Raw genomic sequence first — 26,135 nt, 5'->3', positions numbered from 1 at the left:
GCACTTATTTCTATCATGATCAATTAGGTTTTCTGCAGGTAGAAATTTCATAGATGTTCTTTAATTGACACAAGCTGTCTCCAAATAATCAATGGGCACATTCGATCACTTTTGTCAAGAGGTTGGTCATCTCCATTCAAAGTGTGTTGCAGCATGCCACCCTGCATCCCACTGCTGGCTTACCTCTGAAGATAAGCAGGGTCAGTCCCCGGATAGGAGACTAGATACTGCTGGAAATGGAGGGCCAGTAGGGGGCACTCTTCCCTAAAGAAATCCCAGGGCAGTGAAGGGGACATTGCGCTGTGTAGGGTGCTGTCTTTCAGATGGGATGTTCAATGGGTGTCCCAGATCTATGGTCATTACAAATCTGAATGAATATATGACTGAAAGCATAAGCTACAGCTAGCTATAACTGCATTAAATGTGTTGAGTAGTAGAAAATAGTTTAACAGTTTTGAACAAATTAATTTCTCCCGAAGGAGAAGCAAGAGAAAGTATTTTTTTCCACTTTCGTAGCTAGCAAATGCAGCTAGCTAGTATAGCCTACTGACACACCCTGCTGAAACAGAGGGATGTTTCTAGGCAGGCTAGGCTGAGATTTGTAATGACCATGGCACTTATTGTAAGAGTAGGGGCATTAACCCTGGTGTCATGGCTAAATTCCCAACCTGAACCCATTTCATAATTAGCATATATCACCTCTCCAGCTGATGTGTTCTGGCACAAAAATAGTTGCTGTGCATCACCCAGGTGGGTACTACACATTGAATGAGTTGAATTTCACCCTACTATGTAAAGTGCTTTGAGTACCTCAGTTGGTAGAAAAGCACTATATAATGCCTATTAAATTATTATAGGGATAAAAATTGTCCAACTCACAAATTATCCATTACATTGACCAGATACTCAAGTGGTAGCTCCAATAATGAAAATAAACATCTTCAAAAAAGGAAGGCAGTCAGAGTGAACAGGCACAACTGAATAGTTCTCTAAATTCCTGGGGTGTCAAGTGTCCTACTTATATCACACAGTAACTACATAAGCATTATGAAACTTCTATCAGAGCAAATAAGCCATTCCATTAAAAAAAATATATATATATTTTCTAAAATCTACACATACATTTGGAGCGGCCTGTGTGGCATCCATATGAGTCAGAAACAGTTATTCGAGAGTCAAAATGTACTACGAGCAACTAGGATAATTTTGGTCATAAAGTGAGTCTCGTCTAAAACAGAGTTTGAAACATCCGTGCTTCCCAACGGGTAAAATAAGGTTGGGTTTTGATTTGACAATGTCCATTTACCCACTAACATTGTGTGTATCGCTGCAGTGATTGCCCTCTAATCAAATAGCATAGACAGTGAGACAGACCTGCCCAGCAGCTCTGACTTTGTTAACGTAAGTACAAAAATGTGCAACATGTATTAAGAAAAACTGCAACAAACACCTTCACTAGATGTTAAATTGCTCAACTAAAACATCCCCGGGAAAAAAAACATCAAAATTCATTGCAGATTTATTGAGTTCTTAGATTCATTCTGGGGGTTTGAGGAAGTGAAATAGGCTACAGTACAGAAGTCCAGAGATATTCCCTAGTTATGTAGAGATCATGACCGCTAAATGATCATGACCTCTACATAAAAGTTTTGTCGAGATCACGAGAAATGTTAAATATGACTGGATCTATTGATGATAGATTGACAGTATAACTTAAGCGACAGCCCATGGTGGATCAGCACATTTTTTTAAATCGATGGCAACACTTCCTTTTAACATCATGTTTTCATGCGTTTGGAGCTCATTGTCATTTATAAATGAGAACGTTAGCAAGCTAAAATATCCCTTACCTTGAGCTAAGACTTCGTGGTTCAACTAAGCCCTCGTGGGGTATTTAAGCCTTGAAGGATGCCTGAGTCAGCCCTGTCTCCCAGGCTGAGTGGGTTTCTATTTTCTACACCTGTCAGGTGGATGGATTATCTTGGCAAAGGAGAAAAGCTCACCAACAGAGATGTAAACAAATTTGTGCACAGGGAAATAACATTTTTGTGCGTATGGAAAATGTCTAGGATCTTTTATTTCTGCCATTGAAATATGGAATCAACACTTAAATACCAAATGTATTTAATTTTCTTCTGTGTATTTGTTTCAAACGAAAATTAAGAAATATATCCCTTAATTTAACCAGGTGTTGATCTTATCATTTTCATCATACCCCCAAAACTTCAGAAAATAATACCATTAGGACTCAAGAGAGCCTTGAAAAGGCCAGTCTTGAACAGTGGAGGTACCTTAGAGGAGGAAGAGGAGACATATCCCCAGTGAATTTCATACAAAATGTACATTTTAAAACATATTTAAAAAGTTAGCCTTCTTAGATAAAACCAATACTAAATAAAGTAATTGATTAAAACACTTTCGCAAATAATGTCTACATTAGCCTCAACAGCACTCTGTAGGGTAGCACCATTGTGTAGCCAGAGGACAGCTAGCTTCCATCCTCCTCAGAGTACATTGATTTCAATACAAATCCTAGTAGGCTCATGGTTCTCATCTCCTTCTATAAACTTACAGTAATTATGACAACTTCCAGAGGACGTCCTCCAACCTATCAGAGCTCTTGAAGCATGAACTGACATGTCCACCCAATCAAAGGATCAGAGAATGAATATAGTACTGAAAGCATAAGCTACAGCTAGCTATAACTGCATTAAATGTGTTGAGTAGTAGAAAATAGTTTAACAGTTTTGAACAAATTAATTTCTCCCGAAGGAGAAGCAAGAGAAAGTATTTTTTTCCACTTTCGTAGCTAGCAAATGCAGCTAGCTAGTATAGCCTACTGACACACCCTGCTGAAACAGAGGGATGTTTCTAGGCAGGCTAGGCTATTACAACAGTGTAAACAGGTGTACACAGGAACTCTTCCAACGTAAGCTTTTGGTTTTACTAAGTTATTGCCACCGTGGCCTGCTGGTGTAACTGCTTACTGAATGTACACTAACTTTACTGCATTATTGTAGTTGTTTACCTCGTCAGCTCTGGGATTTGATCTTGCAACCTTTCGGTTACTAGTCCAACGCTCTAACCACTAGGCTACACTGCCACCCCATTTGTGTAGCGGTTTGGCTTGGAAAGGTACTTGACAGGTCAGGTACAGCTGATGTGTTGTGCATTGAAGTCTACAAGCAAAGGGAAGAGGTGAAAGGAGGTTAGAGCATAACAACGTAATACAACGTGGCTCTATGAAACTGAACTGTGTTTACCGCATGATCAGGTGTATTCATTCTGCCGATTCTGTTGAAAAACATTTCTTAAACAGAAGCAAACAGAACAAAACGGGGATAAACATAGCTGAATTTGTCCAATAGAAACTCTCGTTTGCAACTGATGGACTAATGATTACACCACCTATCAGCTAGATGCAGGCAAGAGTGTGCAAGGCGGTATTGAATGTAACTGTCACATCAAATTTGTCTCGTGTGCATCTACATTGTAAACTTTCATTCATAGGCTAGGTTGTAGCAAACTCAGGATGGGTATAAAGAAAATTAGAGTATCATGTAGTAGCCTAAACCTATTGCTGTTACATTTAACTGGGTGAATGGAATATGAATGACAGTCATCCAATATGCAGTAATAGAAATAAAGTCATGCTCATGAAAATACATTTGTACTCCCTCAACTGAAACGGCATTGACCGCCACTTGTCTTAAAGTATAAAAAAAACCTGTCTCACTTATTCTTAAAGAGTACCACCCTAACTAAGGTGGTCAGTTAATTTACAGATCCTGAGCATGAACTAGCCATTAATCATTAAAACCAGTTAAATGTAACTAAATGTAATTGAAAATGTCTACGTATTCTACAAAAGTAATTTTATATCACGATCGATCCATAAACTAGCAACGCTGCATACTCAAAGAAAAGGTTAAAATCTTACCTTTCGGGTAAAAATAGTTACTGTATATTGCTGAGATGTAGTCACTTTGGAGGACACAAGCTCAAGTACACAGTACAAATATGATAAGAAAATGAAATATTTTGTGCATTTCCAACTCAAAAGTGTATGAATAAGTCTTATGGCTTATATGCTTTCTAAATATAACAAAATCAAATAAACTATGATTTCACCTTCCTTATAACTAAAAATATATATTTTATGTTTAGTTACAGAAAATGTGAATATTTTCTGAAGGTCTCTTGATCAAAACGTCTGCCCCCATCGCTGTGAACGTCTCACAGAGCTCAAGCTTGTCCATCGATGACAAACAAAAAGTGTGTTTAAACATCGAAATTATTCTAGATGAATTGCTATAAATCGATCTCTGCTACCCTGATGAAACCACGCTCTCCTGCGGCATTACGATGTAATGATTGCAGCCACGTGCTTTGTCAATTAGAGGTCGACCGATTATGATTTTTCAATGCCAATACCGATTAAATCGGATGATTTTTAAAAATGTGTAATAATGACAATTACAACAATACTGAATGAACACTTACTTTAACTTAATATAATATATCAATAAAATCTATTTAGCCTCATAATGAAACATGTTCAATTTGGTAAAATAATGCAAAAACAGTGTTGGAGAAGAAAGTAAAAGTGCAATATGTGCCATGTAAAAAAGCTAACGTTTAAGTTCCTTGCTCAGAACATATGAAAGCTGGTGGTTCTTTTTAACATGAGTCTTCAATATTCCCAGGTAAGAAGTTTAGGTTGTAGTTATTATAGGACTATTTCCCTCTATACGATTTGTATTTCATATACCTTTGACTATTGGATGTTCTTATAGGCACTTTAGTATTGCCAGTGTAACAGTATAACTTCTGTCCCTCTCCTCGCCCCTACCTGGGCTCGAACCAGAAACACATCGACAACAGCCACCCTCGAAGCATCGTTACCCATAGCTACACAAAAGCAGCGGCCCTTGCAGAGCAAGAGGAACCACTACTCCAAGTCTCCGAGCGAGTGACGTTTGAAATGCTATTAGCGCGCACCCCGATAACTAGCTGGCCATTTCACATCGGTTACACCAGCCTAATCTCGGGAGTTGATAGGCTTGAAGTCATAAACAGCTCAATGCTTGAAGCACAGCGAAGAGCTGCTGGCAAACCCACGAAAGTATAGTTTGAATGAATGCGTATGAGCCTGCTGCCTACCATCGCTCAGTCAGACTGCTCTAACAAATATCAAATCATAGACTTAATTTAAACATAAATAACACACAGAAATACGAGCCTTTGGTTATTAATATGGTCGAATCCGGAAACTATCATTTCAAAAACAAAACATTTATTCTTTCAGTGAAATACGGAACCGTTCCGTATTTTATCTAATGGGTGGCATCCCTAAGTCTAAATATTGCTGTTACATTGTCCAACCTTCAATGTTATGTCATAGTTATGTACAATTCTGGCAAATGAATTACGGTCTTTACGGACTTCAAAGTTCGCAACGAGCCAGGCGGCCCAAACTGCTGCATATACCCTGACTGCTTGAACAGAACACAAGAGAAGTGACACAATTTCCCTATTTATAAGAAATTCATGTTAGCAGGCAATATTAACTAAACATGCAGGTGTAAAAATATATACAGTGGGCAAAAAAGTATTTAGTCAGCCACCAATTGTGCAAGTTCTCCCACTTAAAAATATGAGAGAGGCCTGTAATTTTCATCATAGGTACACTTGCCCAGCAACAGGTCCAAAACATCACTGCTCTAGAGGAGATCTGCATGGAGGAATGGGCCAAAATACCAGCAACAGTGTGTGAAAACCTTGTGAAGACTTACAGAAAACGTTTGACCTCTGTCATTGCCAACAAAGGGTATATAACAACGTATTGAGATAAACTTTTGTTATTGACCAAATACTTATTTTCCACCATAATTTGCAAATAAATTCATGAAAAATCCTACAATATGATTTTCTGGATTTTTTTCCTTCTCATTTTGTCTGTCATAGTTGAAGTGTACCTATGATGAAAATTACAGGCCTCATCTTTTTAAGTGGGAGAACTTGCACAATTGGTGGCTGACTAAATACCTTTTTTTGCCCCACTGTACTTGTGTATTGATTTGAAAGAAAGGCACTGATGTTTATGGTTAGGTACACATTGGTGCAACGACAGTGCTTTTTTCGCGAATGCGCTTGTTAAATCACCCGTTTGGCGAAGTAGGCTGTGATTCGATGAGAAATTAACAGGCACCGCATCGATTATATGCAACGCAGGACACGCTAGATAAACTAGTAATATCAACCATGTGTAGTTAACTAGTGATTGTGTTAAGATTGTTTTTTTATAAGATAAGTTTAATGCTAGCTAGCAACTTACCTTGGCTTCTTGCTGCCCTCGCGTAACAGGTAGTTAAGCCTGCCATGCAGGCTCCTCGTGGAGTGCAATGTAAGGCAGGTGGTTAGAGCGTTGGACTAGTAACTGGAAGGTTGCAAAAACGAATTCCCGAGCTGACAAGGTAAAAATCTGTCGTTCTGCCCCTGAACAAGACAGTTAACCCACCGTTCCTAGGCAGTCATTGAAAATAAGAAGTGTTCTTAACGGACTTACCTAGTTAAAAAGGTGTACATTTATAAAAAATCTTTAAAAAAATTGGCCACAATAGGTGTCCAATAATACCGATTACCAATTGTTATGAAAACTTGAAATCGGCCCTAATTAATCGTGCATTCCGATTAATCGGTCGACCTCTTATCAATGGCTGCGATGTGGGGCTCAGACAGGAGTTGGACAGTCAGACGAGCTAATGAAATGGTAGGAAAAACATCCCAGCTTTAAGTCCTTTCAGATTCCACATCCTACGTCACATGGGCTCAGAAAATATTACTGCGTCCGTGGGAACCAGGGCTATCGCTCAATGCAATCCATTAAGATCTACGGTGTCCACAGATCAATTTATAAGTGATCATGATGGTAACAAGCGGTACCAGAACATCTAAGAGGTTTTAAAAGGTATACCCAAGTCTTTCCGCCATCATATGAAACTGAACATCTATGAAGTAAGCCAATCCTATTATGCAGAGTGATCATGTGAGTGGTTTTCTTCAGTAATCCTGTACATTCTGTCCATGGACTGTTTCTGGTTTAACTTGCACTTATGAACTTTCAGATTTCGGCTACAGGCATTCCCACATTCGTTGCACACAAATGCTTTAACAGCAGTGTGCAGATGCTGGTGAGATACTAAATGACTACTCTGGGAGAAACTCTTGCCACATTCATTACAAGCATATTGTCTCTCCCCTGTGTGAGTACGCATGTGTATTTCAAGAGTAGCCTTAAACATGCAACATTTCCCACAAATGAGACAGTTGAATGGTTTTTCTCCTGTGTGAGTGCACATGTGCTGATCCAACACCGATCTGTAACAGAAGCCTTTACCACAGTAGCTGCAGACATGTGACTTTGGCCCAGTGTTCTGCGGTCTTGAACGACGTTGAGATGACAGGTGAATCTTGTGTTTCTTCACGTAGACAGGGGAGGTGAAGCCTTGCCCAAAAATATCACAAGTAAGGCTTTTCACCAGTGTGACTGCGTTGATGTATCTTAAGGGTTGTTGAACCTTTACCACAAGTATTACAAACATACAATTTCTGCCCTGTGTGAGACAGCTTGTGTCTTTTGAGATTGCCTGGGTCACTGAGCCTTTTGCCACATAGATCACAGGCAAAAGGTTGTTCACCAGTATGTACAAACATATGCCATTTGATCCTAGCTGCATCAGGGAGAGGTTTGCCACAAACGTCACAGACGTACCACTGCTCCACCATGGAGGCCCAGTGTGGGTGGTTTTATGTCTTTCAAAAGAGTGTGGGAGAAGGAAACGCTTGCCACATACATCACAGACTAATGGTTTCTCTCCAGTATGGGCAAGAGCATGTGCTTTGAGCTTGCTTGCCCGACAGTAACTCTTGCAGGATAAACCACCTACAAAAGGTTTCTCTCCAGTATGTAAAGTCATATGACCTTTGAGACTCGTTGAAAGACAAAAACGTTTGTGACATATGCTACAACCAAAATGTTTTACTCCGATATGGATGGTCAGATGATTGCTGAGAGTGCGTGCACATGAGAAACATTTCTCACATACACTACAGGCAAAAGCTTTTTCTATACTAACATGGCCTTTTCTAATGTGGGAGGTCATACTTTTTTGGAAATTGGTTACATCCCTGAAACCTTTAGTACATACATCACAGCTATAAGCCTTTGCTCTATGAGTTGTTCTGATGACGACTGGCTAAAGATGAAGATGAACAGAAAAGCTTGCCACAGGTTTCACAGCAATACTTCTTCTCCCGAGTGCTCTGCCTTATGACGTTTCCATATTGGCCATGACCGAAAGGTTTTTGGACACAAAGAGCACATGTATGCCTTTTCCGGGTGATCACTGAAGTTGTGCCGTTTTAGTGCACGTTCCCCACAGAACGATTTTTCACATGTTGTGCAGGTATGCAGAGTTGGGTTGAAATCCCTGTGTTTGATCAAACCTTTTCTCAAAGCAAACTTCTTCCCACAATCTGTGCATTTGAAGGACTTGTCTTTAGAATGTACCGCCAAGAGGTGATTATTACACCCAGTCTTCGTACCAAAACATTTCCCACACTGTGGGCAGCTAAAGGGTTTGGTGTGATGATTACGGTGGGCTTTAAGCGTGCATCTCCAATCGAAACACTTTCCACAAACATCGCAAATGAATGGCCTCTTCACTGCTCCAGTGGCATCACTTGCATCTGGATTTTGGTCTGTATTTGAAGAACCACCATTCTGGACAGCTTCTCCAATCCTGCCTGCATTTGGCTCCATGTTTGAGGGCTGGCTGTCTTGTTTCTCTGGGTCTGATGAAGGTGAGAGCTGGGGATTAAGATGAACTTCCTCTTGATGATCAAATTCAGAGAGCAATACCACATCTGCAACAGAGGGTCATTGTCGTTGTTGAGGCGTAAATGTAAAACAAACTACTGCATTACATGTATGAATAAGGTGGTGGATATTAACTAACATTTCCCAGAAATAATTTAAAACAGCAAACAATGTACCCACTAGGGCTGGGACGATACCAATATCGCAATATTTTCTCCATGGCTAAAATCTCTTTGGTTCTTTAATTAAAAACTTGATGTAAAATATTGTGCGCTATAGCTTGGGAAATAAATAAATAGGACTCTGGATGACTATGTTTTCAACATTAGGTCTATTTCCCTAAAGTTAAAGCCGCTTTGTGTTTTGTTTCCTTGCCACGATGCTAACAAGTATTACAAACATAATTCCTTAACAGTCTAATTGGTGGCATTTTACCCTATAAATGCATAGGAACAATAAAATTAAATGGTTTTGATTGATTGTCCTGAGTATCCTTAAATCAAACACGGACTCAAATTAATGGTAGTGGTGCCACAATGTCATTAGCTGACTGATTTAAGTACTACGTTTCATAAAATTACAGCACACGTTATGGCTAATTGACTTCACTATATCCAGTGTCATCCTGCCCATACCTCCAGTAGGTTCCCCTCCACACTGGGCATCTTCTCCATTCCTGCCTGAGTTTGGCTCTGTGTTTCTCTGGTCATCTTGTGTCTCTGAGGCAGGTGAGGTCTGGGGGTTAAAGTCATCCCCCTCTTGGTGAGCACTCTCAGAGACAGTGTCAGTGCAGTAGTTGTGGAAATGAAGACTGTCTCCTAAACAAACAGTATGAGTATTTAAAAATAAATGCATCAAAAACACCATAAGAATATGCCACATTCATAATCAGCTAATTAAGAATTGTATTCCGGTGTTTGATATAATGAACTCATATTGTAAAAGATCTTGTCTTTTTAGTTAGATATGTCTAAAAATCAGCCTAGTATTCATTGTGTTTGTTGTTCCCAGATAATGTTAAGGCAGCTAGTCAAATGGGTCAATTAGGAGTACAAATTACAAATCAAATTTGATTGATCACACATATTTAGCTGATATTAATGCAGGTGCTGAAGGCTTTTTGGCCTTCCTGTGACATCGGGGGCTGTAGGTGTCCTAGAGGGTAGGTAGTTTGCCCTCGTGATGCGTTGGGCAGACCACACCACCCTCTGCAGAGCCCTGCAGTTGCGGGCGATGCAGTTGCCGTATCAGGCGGTGTTACAGCACGACAGGATGCTCTCAATTGGAGCATCTGTCAAAGTTTCTGAGGGTTTTAGGTGCCAAGCCAAATTTCTTCAGCCTGCTGAGGTTGAAGGGGCGCTGCTGCGATCGACTAGTTGGCAACCACTGGTCTAGGATGTCCGGTAAGGTGGCAGTGATATTATCCTTGACTAGCCTCTCAAAGCACTTCATGATGACAGAAGTGAGTGCTATGGGGCGATAGACATTTAGTTCAGTTACCTTTGCTTTCTTGGTACAGGAACTACGGTGGACATCTTGAAGCAGTTGGGGACAGCAGACTGGGATAGGGAGAGATTGAATATATCCCCAAATACGGCTAGGGATGCCATCTGGGCCGGCAGCCTTGCGAAGATTTACACGCTTAAGTCTTACTCGCGTCGGCCACAGAGAAGGAGAGCCCACAGTCCTTGGTAGCAGGCCACATCGAACTGTATTATCCTCAAAGCCGGCAAAAAAGGTGTTTAGCTTGTTCGGAAGCAAGATGCCGGTGTCCGCGACGTGGCTGGATTTCCCTTTGTAGTCCGTGATTGTCTGTAGACTCTGCCACTTACGTCTCATGTCTGCCGTTGAATTGCAACTCCACTTTGTACTGACTATTTTTCCTGTTTGATTGCCTTACCAGAGAATAACTACACTTTTTGTATTCGGCCATATTCCCAGTCACCTTGCTATGGTTTTTTATTTTTTTATTTAACCAGGCAAGTCAGTTAAGAACAAATTCTTATTTTCAATGACGGCCTGGGAACAGTGGGTTAACTGCCTGTTCAGGGGCAGAACGACAGATTTGTACCTTGTCAGCTCGGGGGTTTGAACTCACAACCTTCCGGTTACTAGTCCAACGCTCTAACCACTAGGCTACCCTGCCGGTTAAATGCGGTGGTTCCTTCTTTCAGTTTTGCGCGATTGCTAAAACATCTATCCACAGTTTCTGGTTTGGGTTGGTTTTAATAGTCAGAGTGGGTACACGATCTCCTATACACCTCCGGACTAACTCAGTCAACGTATTTGTCAACGTTATTCTCAGAGGCTTCACGGAACATATCCCAGTCCGCGTGATTAAAACAATCTTGAAGCCTGGATTCTAATTGGTCACACCAGCGTTGAATAGACCTTAGGCAGAAACTCAAAACATGAAGTACCCGTGCTACAGGAAGGGAGGAGCAAAATGGAGGCATGATCAGATTTGCCTAAGGGAGGGCGGGGGGGAGGGCTTGTAGGCATTTCAAAAAGTTGAGTAGCAGCGGTCCAATGTTTTTCCAAAGCGAGTACCACAGTCAATGTGTTGGTAGAACTTCGATTGCATTTTCCTCAAATTTGCTTTGTTAAAATCCATGGCAACAATAAATGTGGCCTCCGGATATGTGGTTTCCAGTGTGTATAAAGTCCAGTGTAGTTCTTTGAGGGCAGCCGTGGTATTGGCTTCAGGTTGAATATACACGGCTGTGACTATAACCAAAGAGAATTCTCTTGGGAGGTAATGCAGTCAGCATTTGATTGCGAGGTATTCAGTGCGGCAGGGTAGCCTAGGGGTTAGAGTGTTGGACTTGTAACCGAAAGGTTGCCCGAGCTGACAAGGTACAAATCTGTCGTTCTGCCCCTGAACAGGCAGTTAACCCACTGATCCTAGGCCGTCATTGAAAATAACTGACTTGCCTAGTTAAATAAAGGTAAAATAAATATTCTAGGTTGGGTAAAGAAAATAATTTGAGTGTCTGTATGTTATCACAACATGAGTAGTTAATCATGAAACATACACCCCCGCCTTTCTTATTCCCAGAGAATTCTTTGTTCCTGTCTGCGCTATGTACTGAGAACCCAGCTGGCTGTATGGACAGGGATAGTATATCCCGACAGTGCCATGTTTCTGTGAAACAGCATATGGTACAATCCCTGATGTCTCTCTGGGAAGTAGATCCTCGCCCTGAACTCGTCTACTTTATTATCCAGAAACTGAACATTAGCGAGTAATATACCCGAAGCGGTGGATGGTGTGCACGCCTCCTGAGTGGGACTAGAAGTCCACTCCGAATACATCTCTGCCGGAGGTGTTTTGGAGCAGGCTCTGGAATAAGTTAAATTGCCCTGGGGGTTACGAACAAAGGATCCAATTCGGGAAATTTGTATTCCTGGTCGTAATGCTGGTGAGTTACCGCAGCTCTGATATCCAAAAGTTATTACCGGCTATAGTAATAATACCCCAAAAAATATTGGCTAATAATGTAAGAAATAACAACAAAAATATGCTGCAAAGTTGCTTAGGCGCTAGAAGCAGACCTGCCATTTCTGTCAGCACCATTAAGTCCCACTGGTCTAGAACAGGGGTTCCTAAACTTTTCCCACTTGGTGGACTCCCTTCCAGCCCCCCCAGTACTTGGGCACAAGTACTGCACAAGTACTGTTCATGACACAAAGTGTTTACACCCCACGTTGGCGGATAGAATTTAGCAGGTTTAAAGCTTATTAGACATTTTGCCATGTCTAATGTGCATTCATGTGATATTTTAGTTAATAAAAAAACTAAATAAAAAAATCATTAACCAACATGAGCTAGTTCATCTGGACATTTCTGGTAAGTTATAAATAACTCTAAGGTATGCAACGACAAACATAACACAAGGAACTGGTGATGAACTACCCAATTTCAAAATGGCAGCTTGTGCATGCTACTATTACAACTTTCAAGAGTAAGTTCAAAGCCGGACTGAGTTCCGCAGCCCCCCTGCCGCCCTCTCACGCCCCCTAGCCCCAGTTTGTGAACCACTGGTCTAGAACACTTGCTGAATTTGGATGACAGCTATACATTTACACACAATTAGCATACTTCAGCTCACACCTCTGAATGACCAATGATTAAATGATCAATGTAAGTGGAAGCATTTACTAAGATATTTACTAAGATTTACTAAGATATTACTAATTTCTCAAGTATTCTAATATATCCTGTGTGTGTGTACCTCTTGGTGCTCCTTCCTCTGTCCCCCTTGCCCGAATGACACGCCTCTGGGCGCTCATGCCCATGGCAGTCCTCTCCCTTTCGACCATGATTACCTTCATTAACATGGCCATTTTTTCCAATGAAGTTTTACCCAACATCTTCATGAATGATGAAAATTGTCTCTGAAAGATTCAAATATGAAGTTTAGTGACCAAGCAGGTTCCAACTGATGTTCAGGTGGCTAGCTAGGTTGGCTAACGACAATTCAGTCACAGATGAGAGAAGCATATTTGATTCAGTGCCCATCTAATAATGTTAGTGAGCCATCTAAGGTTAGCTGGGATGTATTCATTACGTCTTCCAACATAAACCAAATAAACGTTTCAAAACCGGGAGGGACCTTCACATAATTAAGCTATTAAAAACTCGTTTTCGTTAAACGTTTTTCGTTTGGAGTATACGATCTGCTGCATCACAACAGACGAACCCTGGGGTGTTTTCGTTTTTCCGTTGCAAACAGTTTATTCCAAACGTTTAAAGAAAACGAGTTTGTATTGGCCAAATCTTGGTAGGTCCTTCCCCGTTTCTTTCCTTGAGTAAACGCGTCAACAGTTTCAGTTTGAAAACGTTTTGCGACAGAATGTGACAAACGAATACACCCATTGTAAAAGTCTGTCCTTAACAGTTTGCTAGCTACTAGTAACAGTTTGTTATGTAACTTAGTAACTTTGTAAGCCTAGTTTGTCGGCATTCAACAGCAAATTCTTAGTCCCAACAACTGACCACATGTGTACTCACTGTCTTGGTTTTGTTCACACGTTGAAGCCTACTCTTCAGCAAAATACTTTCCTCATTCTGCTGGACCAACTTTAGAGGCATAACAAAAGCAGAGCACTCATCGAGGAGTCTGCCCATCTCCGCAACTGCCGCTGCAACTAATACCTCGACAATGGTAGATAATTGTCTCTGAAAAGCCTCGTTAATCAACATTGCTGCAAGCTAACAGTTATTAATAAAAGTTTCATGAAGCTCAAAAAAAAAAGATGTATGGTTCTTATTACACATCAGTGATTTCGACAGCTAATACCAGCAATGTAAGGAAATGTAAATGTTTGCGGAAATGATGTCACTCTGCTTCTTCTTCGTTGAGATTTTATGGCGTTCCACAATTTGCATTGTATTGCCGCCACCAACTGGGTGGCCCTGGAAAAAAAAACATTTAAAAAGGAAATACTATTATGGGGCGTTACACTTCAAACATTCCGCTCCTGTTTTGGTCTGATATCCTTAGTCAATGGTTACAATGGCCAATTTGCTATTTTTCTGACTTCAGCCACAACATAGATTGGATAGAAACGGTGTAGATAGATAGTATTTTGCTGCATTCATAACCAAGTGGGAAGGTGGTATTTACTTCATACTACTTTGAAAATCCAATTGAACGTCCCTCCAACTCGCAACAGCAGGCATGCATAAAGATGCACTTATCACAAATGCTTAGTTTGCTAAGTTAGCCATATTATAGATGGCTCTATGTTATGTTTTTGTGTCAGCATTAACACGGTGTCCATGATCCAATTCTAGCTCCCAAAACACCAGCAATTTGAAAAAACTAGATAGTAGATTGTGCTGATTTATTGGTGCGTTTGAATTATGTTGCGCCCCATAGTTTAAAAACTCTCAATACTGCTAAAAAAATGTCACATCTGTACTCTGCCATCTTTATACACTTTTGCCATTACTAGTGGGAAACTTGTAAGACTCAGACTCACATGCTGACTTGTCACGTCACCTACTAAGGAAATTACCTTCGATAACCAACATAGACAGGGCTCTAACTCCTCTAGCTCCACAATGAAATAGGGTGCAGGCCAGGCAGCAGGCTGTTAGCCAGCCTGCCAGCATAGTGGAGTCTGCCACTAGCACAGTCAGTGTAGTCAGCTCAGCTATCACCATTGAGACCGTGTCTGTGCCTCGACCTAGGTTGGGCAAAACTAAACATGGCGGTGTTCGCCTTAGCAATCTCACTAGGATAAAGACCACCTCCATTCCTGTCATTACTGAAAGAGATCATGATACCTCACATCTCAAAATAGGGCTACTTAATGTTAGATCCCTTACTTCAAAGGCAATTATAGTCAATGAACTAATCACTGATCATAATCTTGATGTGATTGGCCTGACTGAAACATGGCTTAAGCCTGATGAATTTACTGTTTTAAATTAGGCCTCACCTCCTGGCTACACTAGTGACCATATCCCCCGTGCATCCCGCAAAGGCGGAGGTGTTGCTAACATTTTGTTGCAAATTTCAATTTACAACAAAAAAAATGACGTTTTCGTCTTTTGAGCTTCTAGTCATGAAATCTATGCAGCCTACTCAATCACTTTTTATAGCTACTGTTTACAGGCCTCCTGGGCCATATACAGCGTTTCTCACTGAGTTCCCTGAATTCCTATCGGACCTTGTAGTCATAGCAGATAATATTCTAATCTTTGGTGACTTTAATATTCACATGGAAAAGTCCACAGACCCACTCCAAAAGGCTTTCGGAGCCATCATCGACTCAGTGGGTTTTGTCCAACATGTCTCTGGACCCACTCACTGTCACAGTCATACGCTGGACCTAGTTTTGTCCCATGGAATAAATGTGGTGGATCTTAATGTTTTTCCTCATAATCCTGGACTATCGGACCACCATTTTATTACGTTTGCAATTGCAACAAATAATCTGCTCAGACCCCAACCAAGGAACATCAAAAGTCGTGCTATAAATTCACAGACAACACAAAGATTCCTTGATGCCCTTCCAGACTCCCTCTGCCTACCCAAGGACGCCAGAGGACAAAAATCAGTTAACCACCTAACTGAGGATCTCAATTTAACCTTGCGCAATACCCTAGATGCAGTTGCACCCCTAAAAACTAAAAAGAATTCTCATAAGAAACTAGCTCCCTGGTACACAGAAAATACCCGAGCTCTGAAGCAAGCTTCCAGAAAATTGGAACGGAAATGGCGCCACACCAAACTGGAAGTCTTCCGACTAGCTTGGAAGGATGGTACCGTGCAGTACCGAAGAGCCCTTACTGCTGCTCGATCATCCTATTTTTCTAACTTAATTGAGGAAAATAAGAACAATCCGAAATTCCTTTTTGATACTGTCGCAAAGCTAACTAAAAAGCAGCATTCCCCAAGAGAGGATGACTTTCACTTTAGCAGTGATAAATTCATGAACTTCTTTGAGGAAAAGATTATGATTATTAGAAAGCAAATTACGGACTCCTCTTTAAACCTGCGTATTCCTCCAAACCTCAGTTGTCCTGAGTCTGCACAACTTTGCCAGGACCTAGGATCAAGAGAGACGCTCAAGTGTTTTAGTACTATATCTCTTGACACAATGATGAAAATAATCATGGCCTCTAAACCTTCAAGCTGCATACTGGACCCTATTCCAACTAAACTACTGAAAGAGCTGCTTCCTGTGCTTGGCCCTCCTATGTTGAACATAATAAACGGCTCTCTATCCACTGGATGTGTACCAAACTCACTAAAAGTGGCAGTAATAAAGCCTCTCTTGAAAAAGCCAAACCTTGACCCAGAAAATATAAAAAACTATCGGCCTATATCGAATCTTCCATTCCTCTCAAAAATTTTAGAGAAGGCTGTTGCGCAGCAACTCACTGCCTTCCTGAAGATAAACAATGTATACGAAATGCTTCAGTCTGGTTTTAGACCCCATCATAGCACTGAGACGGCACTTGTGAAGGTGGTAAATGACATTTTAATGGCATCGGACCGAGGCTCTGCATCTGTCCTCGTGCTCCTAGACCTTAGTGCTGCTTTTGATACCATCGATCACCACATTCTTTTGGAGAGATTGGAAACACAAATTGGTCTACACGGACATGTTCTGGCCTGGTTTAGATCTTATCTGTCGGAAAGATATCAGTTTGTCTCTGTGAATGGTTTGTCCTCTGACAAATCAACTGTAAATTTCGGTGTTCCTCAAGGTTCCGTTTTAGGACCACTATTGTTTTCACTATATATTTTACCTCTTGGGGATGTTATTCGAAAACATAATGTAAACTTTCACTGCTATGCGGATGACACACAGCTGTACATTTCAATGAAACATGGTGAAGCCCCAAAATTGCCTTCGCTAGAAGCATGTGTTTCAGACATAAGGAAGTGGATGGCTGCAAACTTTCTACTATTAAACTCGGACAAAACAGAGATGCTTGTTCTAGGTCCCAAGAAACAAAGAGATCTTCTGTTGAATCTGACAATTAATCTTAATGGTTGTACAGTCGTCTCAAATAAAACTGTGAAGGACCTCGGCGTTACTCTGGACCCTGATCTCTCTTTTGAAGAACATATCAAGACCATTTCGAGGACAGCTTTTTTCCATCTACGTAACATTGCAAAAATCTGAAACTTTCTGTCCAAAAATGATGCAGAAAAATGTATCCATGCTTTTGTCACTTCTAGGTTAGACTACTGCAATGCTCTATTTTCCGGCTACCCGGATAAAGCACTAAATAAACTTCAGTTAGTGCTAAATACGGCTGCTAGAATCCTGACTAGAACCAAAAAATTTGATCATATTACTCCAGTGCTAGCCTCTCTACACTGGCTTCCTGTCAAAGCAAGGGCTGATTTCAAGGTTTTACTGCTAACCTACAAAGCATTACATGGGCTTGCTCCTACCTATCTCTCTGATTTGGTCCTGCCGTACATACCTACACGTACGCTACGGTCACAAGACGCAGGCTTCCTAATTGTCCCTAGAATTTCTAAGCAAACAGCTGGAGGCAGGGCTTTCTCCTATAGAGCTCAATTTTTATGGAACGGTCTGCCTACCCATGTCAGAGACGCAAACTCGGTCTCAACCTTTAAGTCTTTACTGAAGACTCATCTCTTCAGTGGGTCATATGATTGAGTGTAGTCTGGCCCAGGAGTGGGAACGTGAACGGAAAGGCTCTGGAGCAACGAACCGCCCTTGCTGTCTCTGCCTGGCCGGTTCCCCTCTTTCCACTGGGATTCTCTGCCTCTAACCCTATTACAGGGGCTGAGTCACTGGCTTGCTGGGGCTCTCTCATGCCGTCCCTGGAGGGGGTGCGTCACCTGAGTGGGTTGATTCACTGATGTGGTCATCCTGTCGCCCCCCCCCCCCCCCCCCCCCCTTGGGTTGTGCCGTGGCGGAGATCTTTGTGGGCTATACTCAGCCTTGTCTCAGGATGGTAAGTTGGTGGTTGAAGATATCCCTCTAGTGGTGTGGGGCTCTGCTTTGGCAAAGTGGGTGGGGTTATATCCTTCCTGTTTGGCCCTGTCCGGGGGTGTCCTCGGATGGGGACACAGTGTCTCCTGACCCCTCCTGTCTCAGCCTCCAGTATTTATGCTGCAGTAGTTTATGTGTCGGGGGGCTGGGGTCAGTTTGTTATATCTGGAGTACTTCTCCTGTCCTATTCGGTGTCCTGTGTGAATCTAAGTGTGCGTTCTCTAATTCTCTCCTTCTCTCTTTCTTTCTCTCTCTCGGAGGACCTGAGCCCTAGGACCATGCCCCAGGACTACCTGACATGATGACTCCTTGCTGTCCCCAGTCCACCTGGCCATGCTGCTGCTCCAGTTTCAACTTCCACCTGACTGTGCTGCTGCTCCAGTTTCAACTGTTCTGCCTTATTATTATTCGACCATGCTGGTCATTTATGAACATTTGAACATCTTGGCCATGTTCTGTTATAATCTCCACCCGGCACAGCCAGAAGTGGACTGGCCACCCCACATAGCCTGGTTCCTCTCTAGGTTTCTTCCTAGGTTTTGGCCTTTCTAGGGAGTTTTTCCTAGCCACCGTGCTTCTACACCTGCATTGCTTGCTGTTTGGGGTTTTAGGCTGGGTTTCTGTACAGCACTTTGAGATATCAGCTGATGTACGAAGGGCTATATAAATAAATTTGATAAAAATTTGATAACAGCATTTATACAAAAATGTGAAAACAGCAATCTGTTAATATGGTTTTTGAACACTATAATTTGTTTACAAGCATGGTTGTCATAGCTTGTTGGCCATTAGTCAATCAGCATTTTCTCAATTAGTTCTAAGCCCCTGTATGCACCGACCTGCTACTTACGACTTCACGTTTTACTGCATTGTAAGGAACATAAGCATTTTGCTGCACCCTTTATAACATCTGCTAAACTGTGTACTTGATCAATAACCGTACTTGGGCAGACGCCAGAACGAATCAGTTGGACAGGCATTTGATTACCTGTCCCGAGTAGCGCAGAGGTCTGAGGCACTGCATCTCAGTGCAAGAGACATGACTACAGTCCCTGGTTCGAATCCGGATGTGATTGGGAGTAATATAGGGTGGTGCACAATTGGCCCAGCATCGTCCGGGTTTGGCCATTATTGTACAGAAGAATTTGTTCTTAATTGACTTGCCTGGTAAAATAAAATCTATAGGGGGCATGTTTTTTTTTCACAGGACCTACTGTGTAATTTGTTAATGGGTTTTAGAGTTAAGACATTTAATTGAACTGTTAAAAGTGTATATTTTAATATGGCATGAACACAACCAAATGTTTTCATCTGATTGTCCAAAAAAATATCTTAAAAAAGTAGGCTACCTGATGCTGTCTGGCCAAAAAGAGTGTGACATGCCATACTATTTTTGTTCAGGCAGCATCAGATACACTGGCAACACGTACCGAGACAGAGGGGCGCTGTTTCGCTCACTCAAATACTTTATCTGAGATTGATGTCTTTGTAAGCGTGCATCACGGTCAAATAAATGATCAAGATTTAAATATTTTATTTGGACAGAAAGGAGGTACAGTAGGGCAAGCCAGGCCCCATAAGGCCTGCCCATAATGCCAGCCCTGCTTGTAACTACCACATCAGGAGTAAAACTACCAGTTCAGGAGTAAAATGTACTTATGTCACAATAAGTTGCATGGACTGTGTGCAATAATAGTGCACCCCATACATACAGATAATTGTAAGGTCCCTCAGTCGTGCAGTGAATTTCAAACACAGATTCAACCACAAAGACCAGGGAGGTTTTCCAATACCTCGCAAAGGGCACCTATTAAAAAAAGTAGATGCTGAATATCCCTTTGAGCATGGTGAAGTTATTAATTACACTTTGGATGTTGTATCAATACACCCTGTCACTACAAAGATACAGGCGTCCTTCTTAACTCAGTTGCCGGAGACGAAGGAAACCGCTCAGGCATTTCACCATGAAGCCAATGGTGACTAAAACAGTTACAGAGTTTAATGTCTGTGATAGGAGAAAACTGAGGTAACAAATATAACAAATATAAAATAGAATGCAAAAGCACATCATCAGTGCTTCTTGTCATTGCATACCTTAGAGAGCTATTTATAACTTGTCAGAAGTGTCCAGATCAACTAGCCCATGTCAGCGAATGTTTTTTTAATTTAGGATTTTTAGCCCACAGATAGGTGTTGTAATTTTTTTGCCACTCAAATATCACATGAATAAACATTAGTCATGGCAAAATGTATAGAATAGCAAGAAAGTTTGCTTAAAAACTAACAATTCTTCTTTGCACCCCATGACAAAATGTGTAGAATTGCAGGAAATAAGCTTTAAACCTGCTAAATTCTCTCCACCAACAAGAGGGGTGTGAACAGTACGTGTACCCATAGAAATAGACCGGGGTTTTGTTATAAAGGTTAACTTCTCTAGTACAGTAAAATAATGTCTCAATGTGTTGGTGTCCGGGCGGAGACATGGGCATTTCGTCATTATATACACATCTCTGGTGTAATTGGGAAGGTGCTAACAGCACAGAAGGAGCGATGGAGACAAGACCAAAAAGACAACATGAGAACAAGCGGAAAGAAACACTCCTAAAAAAAATTGTAAAAATTGCGATAGACATTTGGAATATCGCTGAAAAACATACACTGCCCAGCCATAGCCAGAAACACTTTGCTAATTTATCAAGTATTTCTGATATGATTTAATCAAATTTGGAATAAGGTTGTAATTGAACAAAATGTGGAAAAAGTCAAGGGGTCTGAATAGTTTACAAATGCACTGTACATACTCCTCGCACCCTCTCTCCTCGTCTCCTTATGAAAACCCATTGGATGAGAAGCCAGAGGTCCTGGGCCTAAAACTAACCTTTTGGTCTACCAGTCACAGTGAGAGTTAGATTAAAACAAAACTACAAACCAATCTGATTTTTTACCTGTCAAAATATAGATTTTACACCTCCCCCCCAAAAAATGTCACAGATGAGCATACTTGGTAATGTTTCTAAAACAAATGTATTACTAGTTAGAAATGTTGTGGTGTATTGCTCAATGTTAATTCATTAAAACATTTTTTTTAAACTAAATATCACAAGACAAAATATTCAGCTGCCCCTTTGAGGGCGGGAGCTTGTGAACCAAAGAATGTAAATAGCTAATAAGGACAAAGTTTAGTCAATTTCCACACAATTGGGTGTAATATTATTATAGGATTCATAGTTTGTGTGATTATCTACCAGCTATGAAACAAAACTTTGAAAACAGATACTGCAGCATTTACTTTGCTATTAATGTGCTCATATATTACTTTTCTGTATTTGCAAATTCAAGTTAAATGCTTGCACTGTGGAGCCTTGACCACCCACCAGCATTGCTGATGAAAAAGACATCTTACCCGCCAAAGCCAAAATCTACCCGCATTTGGCGGGTGTTAATTTTAGGCCCTTCAGAGGTCCCTCCCCTCTGACCTTTTGAGAAGGAGACAAGAAAATCTTCCCTATGGGTGTGTACCTCTTGGTGCTCCTTCCTCTGTCCCCCTTGCCCGACTGACACGTCTCTGGGCGCTCATGCCCGAGGCAGTCTTCTCCTTTTCGACCATGATCACATTCATTAACATTGCCATTTTTTCGAACAATGTTTTACCCGGCACTTCTAATGTAAATCTATGGCAGCACCCAAGGGGGCTTTAACTGCCTAGCTCTCCCTGTAGATTCTGCGGTGACGTAGTGTCCCCATGAGTGACAGAACCATGAGCCAATCAAAGCGCAAATAAAGATTACCAACGCCTACGCTCTGTACACTCAGAGGAAGGCCCCAAAAAATTGTCAAAGACTCCAGTCACCCAAGTCATAGACTGTTCTCTCTGCTACTGCATGGCAAGCGGTACCAGAGCGCCATGTCTAGCTCCAAAATACTCCTTAAGCTCCTTAACAGCTTCTACCCCCAAGCCATAAGACTGCTGAACAATAAATCAAATGGCCACCCGGACTATTTGCATTGACCCCCCACCCCCCCTTTGCTTTTACACTGCTGCTACTTGCTGTATATTATCTATGCATTGTCACTTTACCCAAACCTACAAGTACAAATTACCTCGACTAACCTGTACCCCCACACATTGACTCTGTACCGGTACCCCCTGTATATAGCCTCCACATTGACTCTGTACCGGTACCCCCTGTATATAGCCTCCACATTGACTCTGTACCGGTACCCCCTGTATATAGCCTCCACATTGACTCTGTACCGGTACCCCCTGTATATAGCCTCCACATTGACTCTGTACCGGTACCCCCTGTATATAGCCTCCACATTGACTCTGTACCGGTACCCCCTGTATATAGCCTCCACATTGACTCTGTACCGGTACCCCCTGTATATAGCCTCCACATTGACTCTGTACCAGTACCCCCTGTATATAGCCTCCACATTGACTCTGTACCGGTACCCCCTGTATATAGCCTCCACATTGACTCTGTACCAGTACCCCCTGTATATAGCCTCCACATTGACTCTGTACCAGTACCCCCTGTATATAGCCTCCACATTGACTCTGTACCGGTACCCCCTGTATATAGCCTCCACATTGACTCTGTACCGGTACCCCCTGTATATAGCCTCCACATTGACTCTGTACCAGTACCCCCTGTATATAGCCTCCACATTGACTCTGTACCAGTACCCCCTGTATATAGCCTCCACATTGACTCTGTACCAGTACCCCCTGTATATAGCCTCCACATTGACTCTGTACCAGTACCCCCTGTATATAGCCTCCACATTGACTCTGTACTGGTACCCCCTGTATATAGCCTCCACATTGACTCTGTACCGGTACCCCCTGTATATAGCCTCCACATTGACTCTGTACCGGTACCTCCTGTATATAGCCTCCACATTGACTCTGTACCGGTACCCCCTGTATATAGCCTCCACATTGACTCTGTACCGGTACCCCCTGTATATAGCCTCCACATTGACTCTGTACCGGTACCCCCTGTATATAGCCTCCACATTGACTCTGTACCGGTACCCCCTGTATATAGCCTCCACATTGACTCTGTACCGGTACCCCCTGTATATAGCCTCCACATTGACTCTGTACCGGTACCCCCTGTATATAGCCTCCACATTGACTCTGTACCGGTACCCCCTGTATATAGCCTCCACATTGACTCTGTACCGGTACCCCCTGTATATAGCCTCCACATTGACTCTGTACCGGTACCCCCTGTATATAGCCTCCACATTGACTCTGTACCGGTACCCCCTGTATATAGCCTCCACATTGACTCTGTACCGGTACCCCCTGTATATAGCCTCCACATTGACTCTGTACCGGTACCCCCTGTATATAGCCTCCACATTGACTCTGTACCGGTACCCCCTGTATATAGCCTCCACATTGACTCTGTACCGGTACCCCCTGTATATAGCCTCCACATTGACTCTGTACCGGTACCCCCTGTATATAGCCTCCACATTGACTCTGTACCGGTACCCCCTGTATATAGCCTCCACATTGACTCTGTACCGGTACCCCCTGTATATAGCCTCCACATTGACTCTGTACCAGTACCCCCTGTATATAGCCTCCACATTGACTCTGTACCGGTACCCCCTGTATATAGCCTCCACATTGACTCTGTACCGGTACCCCCTGTATATAGCCTCCACATTGACTCTGTACCGGTACCCCCTGTATATAGCCTCCACATTGACTCTGTACCGGTACCCCCTGTATATAGCCTCCACATTGACTCTGTACCGGTACCCCCTGTATATAGCCTCATTATTGTTATTTTAGTATTATTTTTAACTTCTTTATTATGATTTTTTACTTTTTTAAACTTTTGTTTAGTTTGTAAATATTTTCTTAGGGCTTGTAAGTAAGCAATTCAAGGTAAGGTCTACAACTGTTGCATTCGGCACATGTGACAAATTTGATTTGATTAGTATTTCGCTGGCTGCCCCATGACCACAGAAAGCATTGAGCTTGGCTGAAACACCTGCATTTTGGACCTGCCTTACTCAAGAAAGAGACCATGTTTGTATGCGGCTTTATTAATAACATTTATATATTTTTTACATTGTTTGCAAACTGATATGTGACATGAATTAATGCAAAAATAACATGCAAAACAGGTGATTTACATTAATTTATTTATTTTTGCTGAACTGGTGGGGCTCAAAACAGGTGACAGTGAAAGCATGCCTTATCTTTGTCAGACAGTCCTGCAGCAGCATGACTAAATACAGAACAGTATGGGGAGTAGGCTATAGAGATAACGTTGTCTAGCTGTTTGGCTCCTACTGCCTGAGCAGAGATGAGATGATGACTAAGGAATTCAAAATAATTGTATTATTTACTATTTTTCTTTTGATGTTTACTCAACGTGGACCTGACAGTTACAATAGAATATTTTCAATGTTTTAGCAATTCAATGTTCACTATTTTTGGCTTTTGAATTACCATAAAAAAAATGTATGTCATTATTTCATTTAACTAGGTAAGTCAGTTATTAAGAACAAATTCTTATTTACAATGACGGCCAAGAAACAGTGCCTTGTTCAGGAGCAGAACGACAGATTTCTACCTTGTCTGCTCGGGGATTCGATATAGCAGCCTTTCGGTTACTGGCCCAACGAAAATACTCGAAACGGAAATAGTAAACCGTGATGTCTTTTTTAATCGAACCGAAACAACTTAAAAAGGACTAATCGCTCAGTACTACTGCAAAGGTGTCAATTTCCTCAACTCGATTTTAATAGCGAGAAGGTGGGGAAAATATGCATACTTTACGCCCATTCTGCTGCAAAACGTTTCTTAAACGGAAGCAAATAGAACGAAACGGGGAGGGACCTACCTGAATTTGTCCAATAGAAATATGTTTTGCTCTGTTTGCTTCATGTTTGGTTCTTAAACGGTAAACGGTTTCGTAATGATTACACTCCTGGGGTGAAAAACAGACTGCTTCAACCCGATTGACTGAATGCTACACGCAACATCCGGGACTAGCAAGCCAAAATTATTTTTTTGCATCGACCTATCACTTCTGAAATGTGTTGGTATTTTGGTCCATTAGTATTTTGAAAAGGTAAACATAAAAATGTCAAACTTGATGAAAGTGTTTATTTTCTGTAGTTTATCATACTACCATCATCCACATTTGAATGATTTTTTTACCACTTTAAAATGAACATACATCAATCATTTCCAAGCTCACTATATTCATGGGTGTACTTCAGTGTACTTGTCTTTAACTGCCATTTCTCGAATGTCAAACTCTTCCCACACGCCATCTCATCTTCCTCAGCTTCAGAAGCATCTGCATTCACTTATCTTTTGTGTGGTTTAAGCCATACAAAATTGATTCACTGTGTAACGGATTTTCCCCCCAGAAAAGTGTGGCAAGCGAGCAAAAAATTATAAAATAATAATAATAATCATTCAGTAGGTGGATAAGGAAAAAAATAGTACTTTAGCACATTGTCCTAGGCTATATGGACATGAACAATAGGCAAAATGTTCAATTTTAGACTGATTTTCAGATTATTATTATTAATACACAAATTAACATTATTCACATAGAATATTGCATTCTATTATACATCCTATCATATTCAAAAATTATTTAAAAAAAAAGTTATGTATGAATGCATTATCAGTTCATTAATCTACTTAATTGTATAGCCTAACAAATTCAAGAATGAGTGACAATAAATAATTGTAATCAAATTGAAACGTTGA

At 41.4% G+C, this 26,135-nt stretch overlaps 1 protein-coding gene across 1 annotated transcript; it reads right to left on the bottom strand.

Annotated features, from left to right (window-relative positions):
• Nucleotides 1–8,021: 8,021 nt before the first annotated feature.
• On the bottom strand, nt 8,022–14,238 carry LOC109867956 (zinc finger protein 845). The gene is made up of 4 exons (XM_020457306.2): nt 13,896–14,238; nt 13,117–13,279; nt 9,517–9,699; nt 8,022–8,928 (listed from the first exon to the last, which is right to left on the bottom strand). The coding sequence occupies exons 1-4, from the start codon at nt 14,085–14,087 to the stop codon at nt 8,297–8,299; spliced, it is 1,170 nt and encodes a 389-aa protein (XP_020312895.1). The 5' UTR covers nt 14,088–14,238; the 3' UTR covers nt 8,022–8,296.
• Nucleotides 14,239–26,135: the final 11,897 nt, after the last annotated feature.

The sequence above is a fragment of the Oncorhynchus kisutch genome, linkage group LG23 (genome assembly GCF_002021735.2).
Source record: "Oncorhynchus kisutch isolate 150728-3 linkage group LG23, Okis_V2, whole genome shotgun sequence".
Classification (NCBI taxonomy): Eukaryota; Metazoa; Chordata; class Actinopteri; order Salmoniformes; family Salmonidae; genus Oncorhynchus; species Oncorhynchus kisutch.
Note: the sequence above shows the minus strand (reverse complement) of the source record. Positions and strands in the feature narration are given on the sequence as shown.

What these genes read in the sequence shown, in the direction of transcription:
- LOC109867956 (XM_020457306.2), bottom strand. Translation starts at nt 14,087, where the DNA reads ATGTTGATTAACGAGGCTTTTCAGAGACAATTATCTACCATTGTCGAG. An exon ending in AGAGGAAGGAGCACCAAGAG is followed by an intron (nt 9,700 to 13,116) that starts GTACACACACAC and finishes CTGTTTGTTTAG; the next exon opens with GAGACAGTCTTCATTTCCAC. An exon ending in TGGAGGGGAACCTACTGGAG is followed by an intron (nt 8,929 to 9,516) that starts GTATGGGCAGGA and finishes CCTCTGTTGCAG; the next exon opens with ATGTGGTATTGCTCTCTGAA.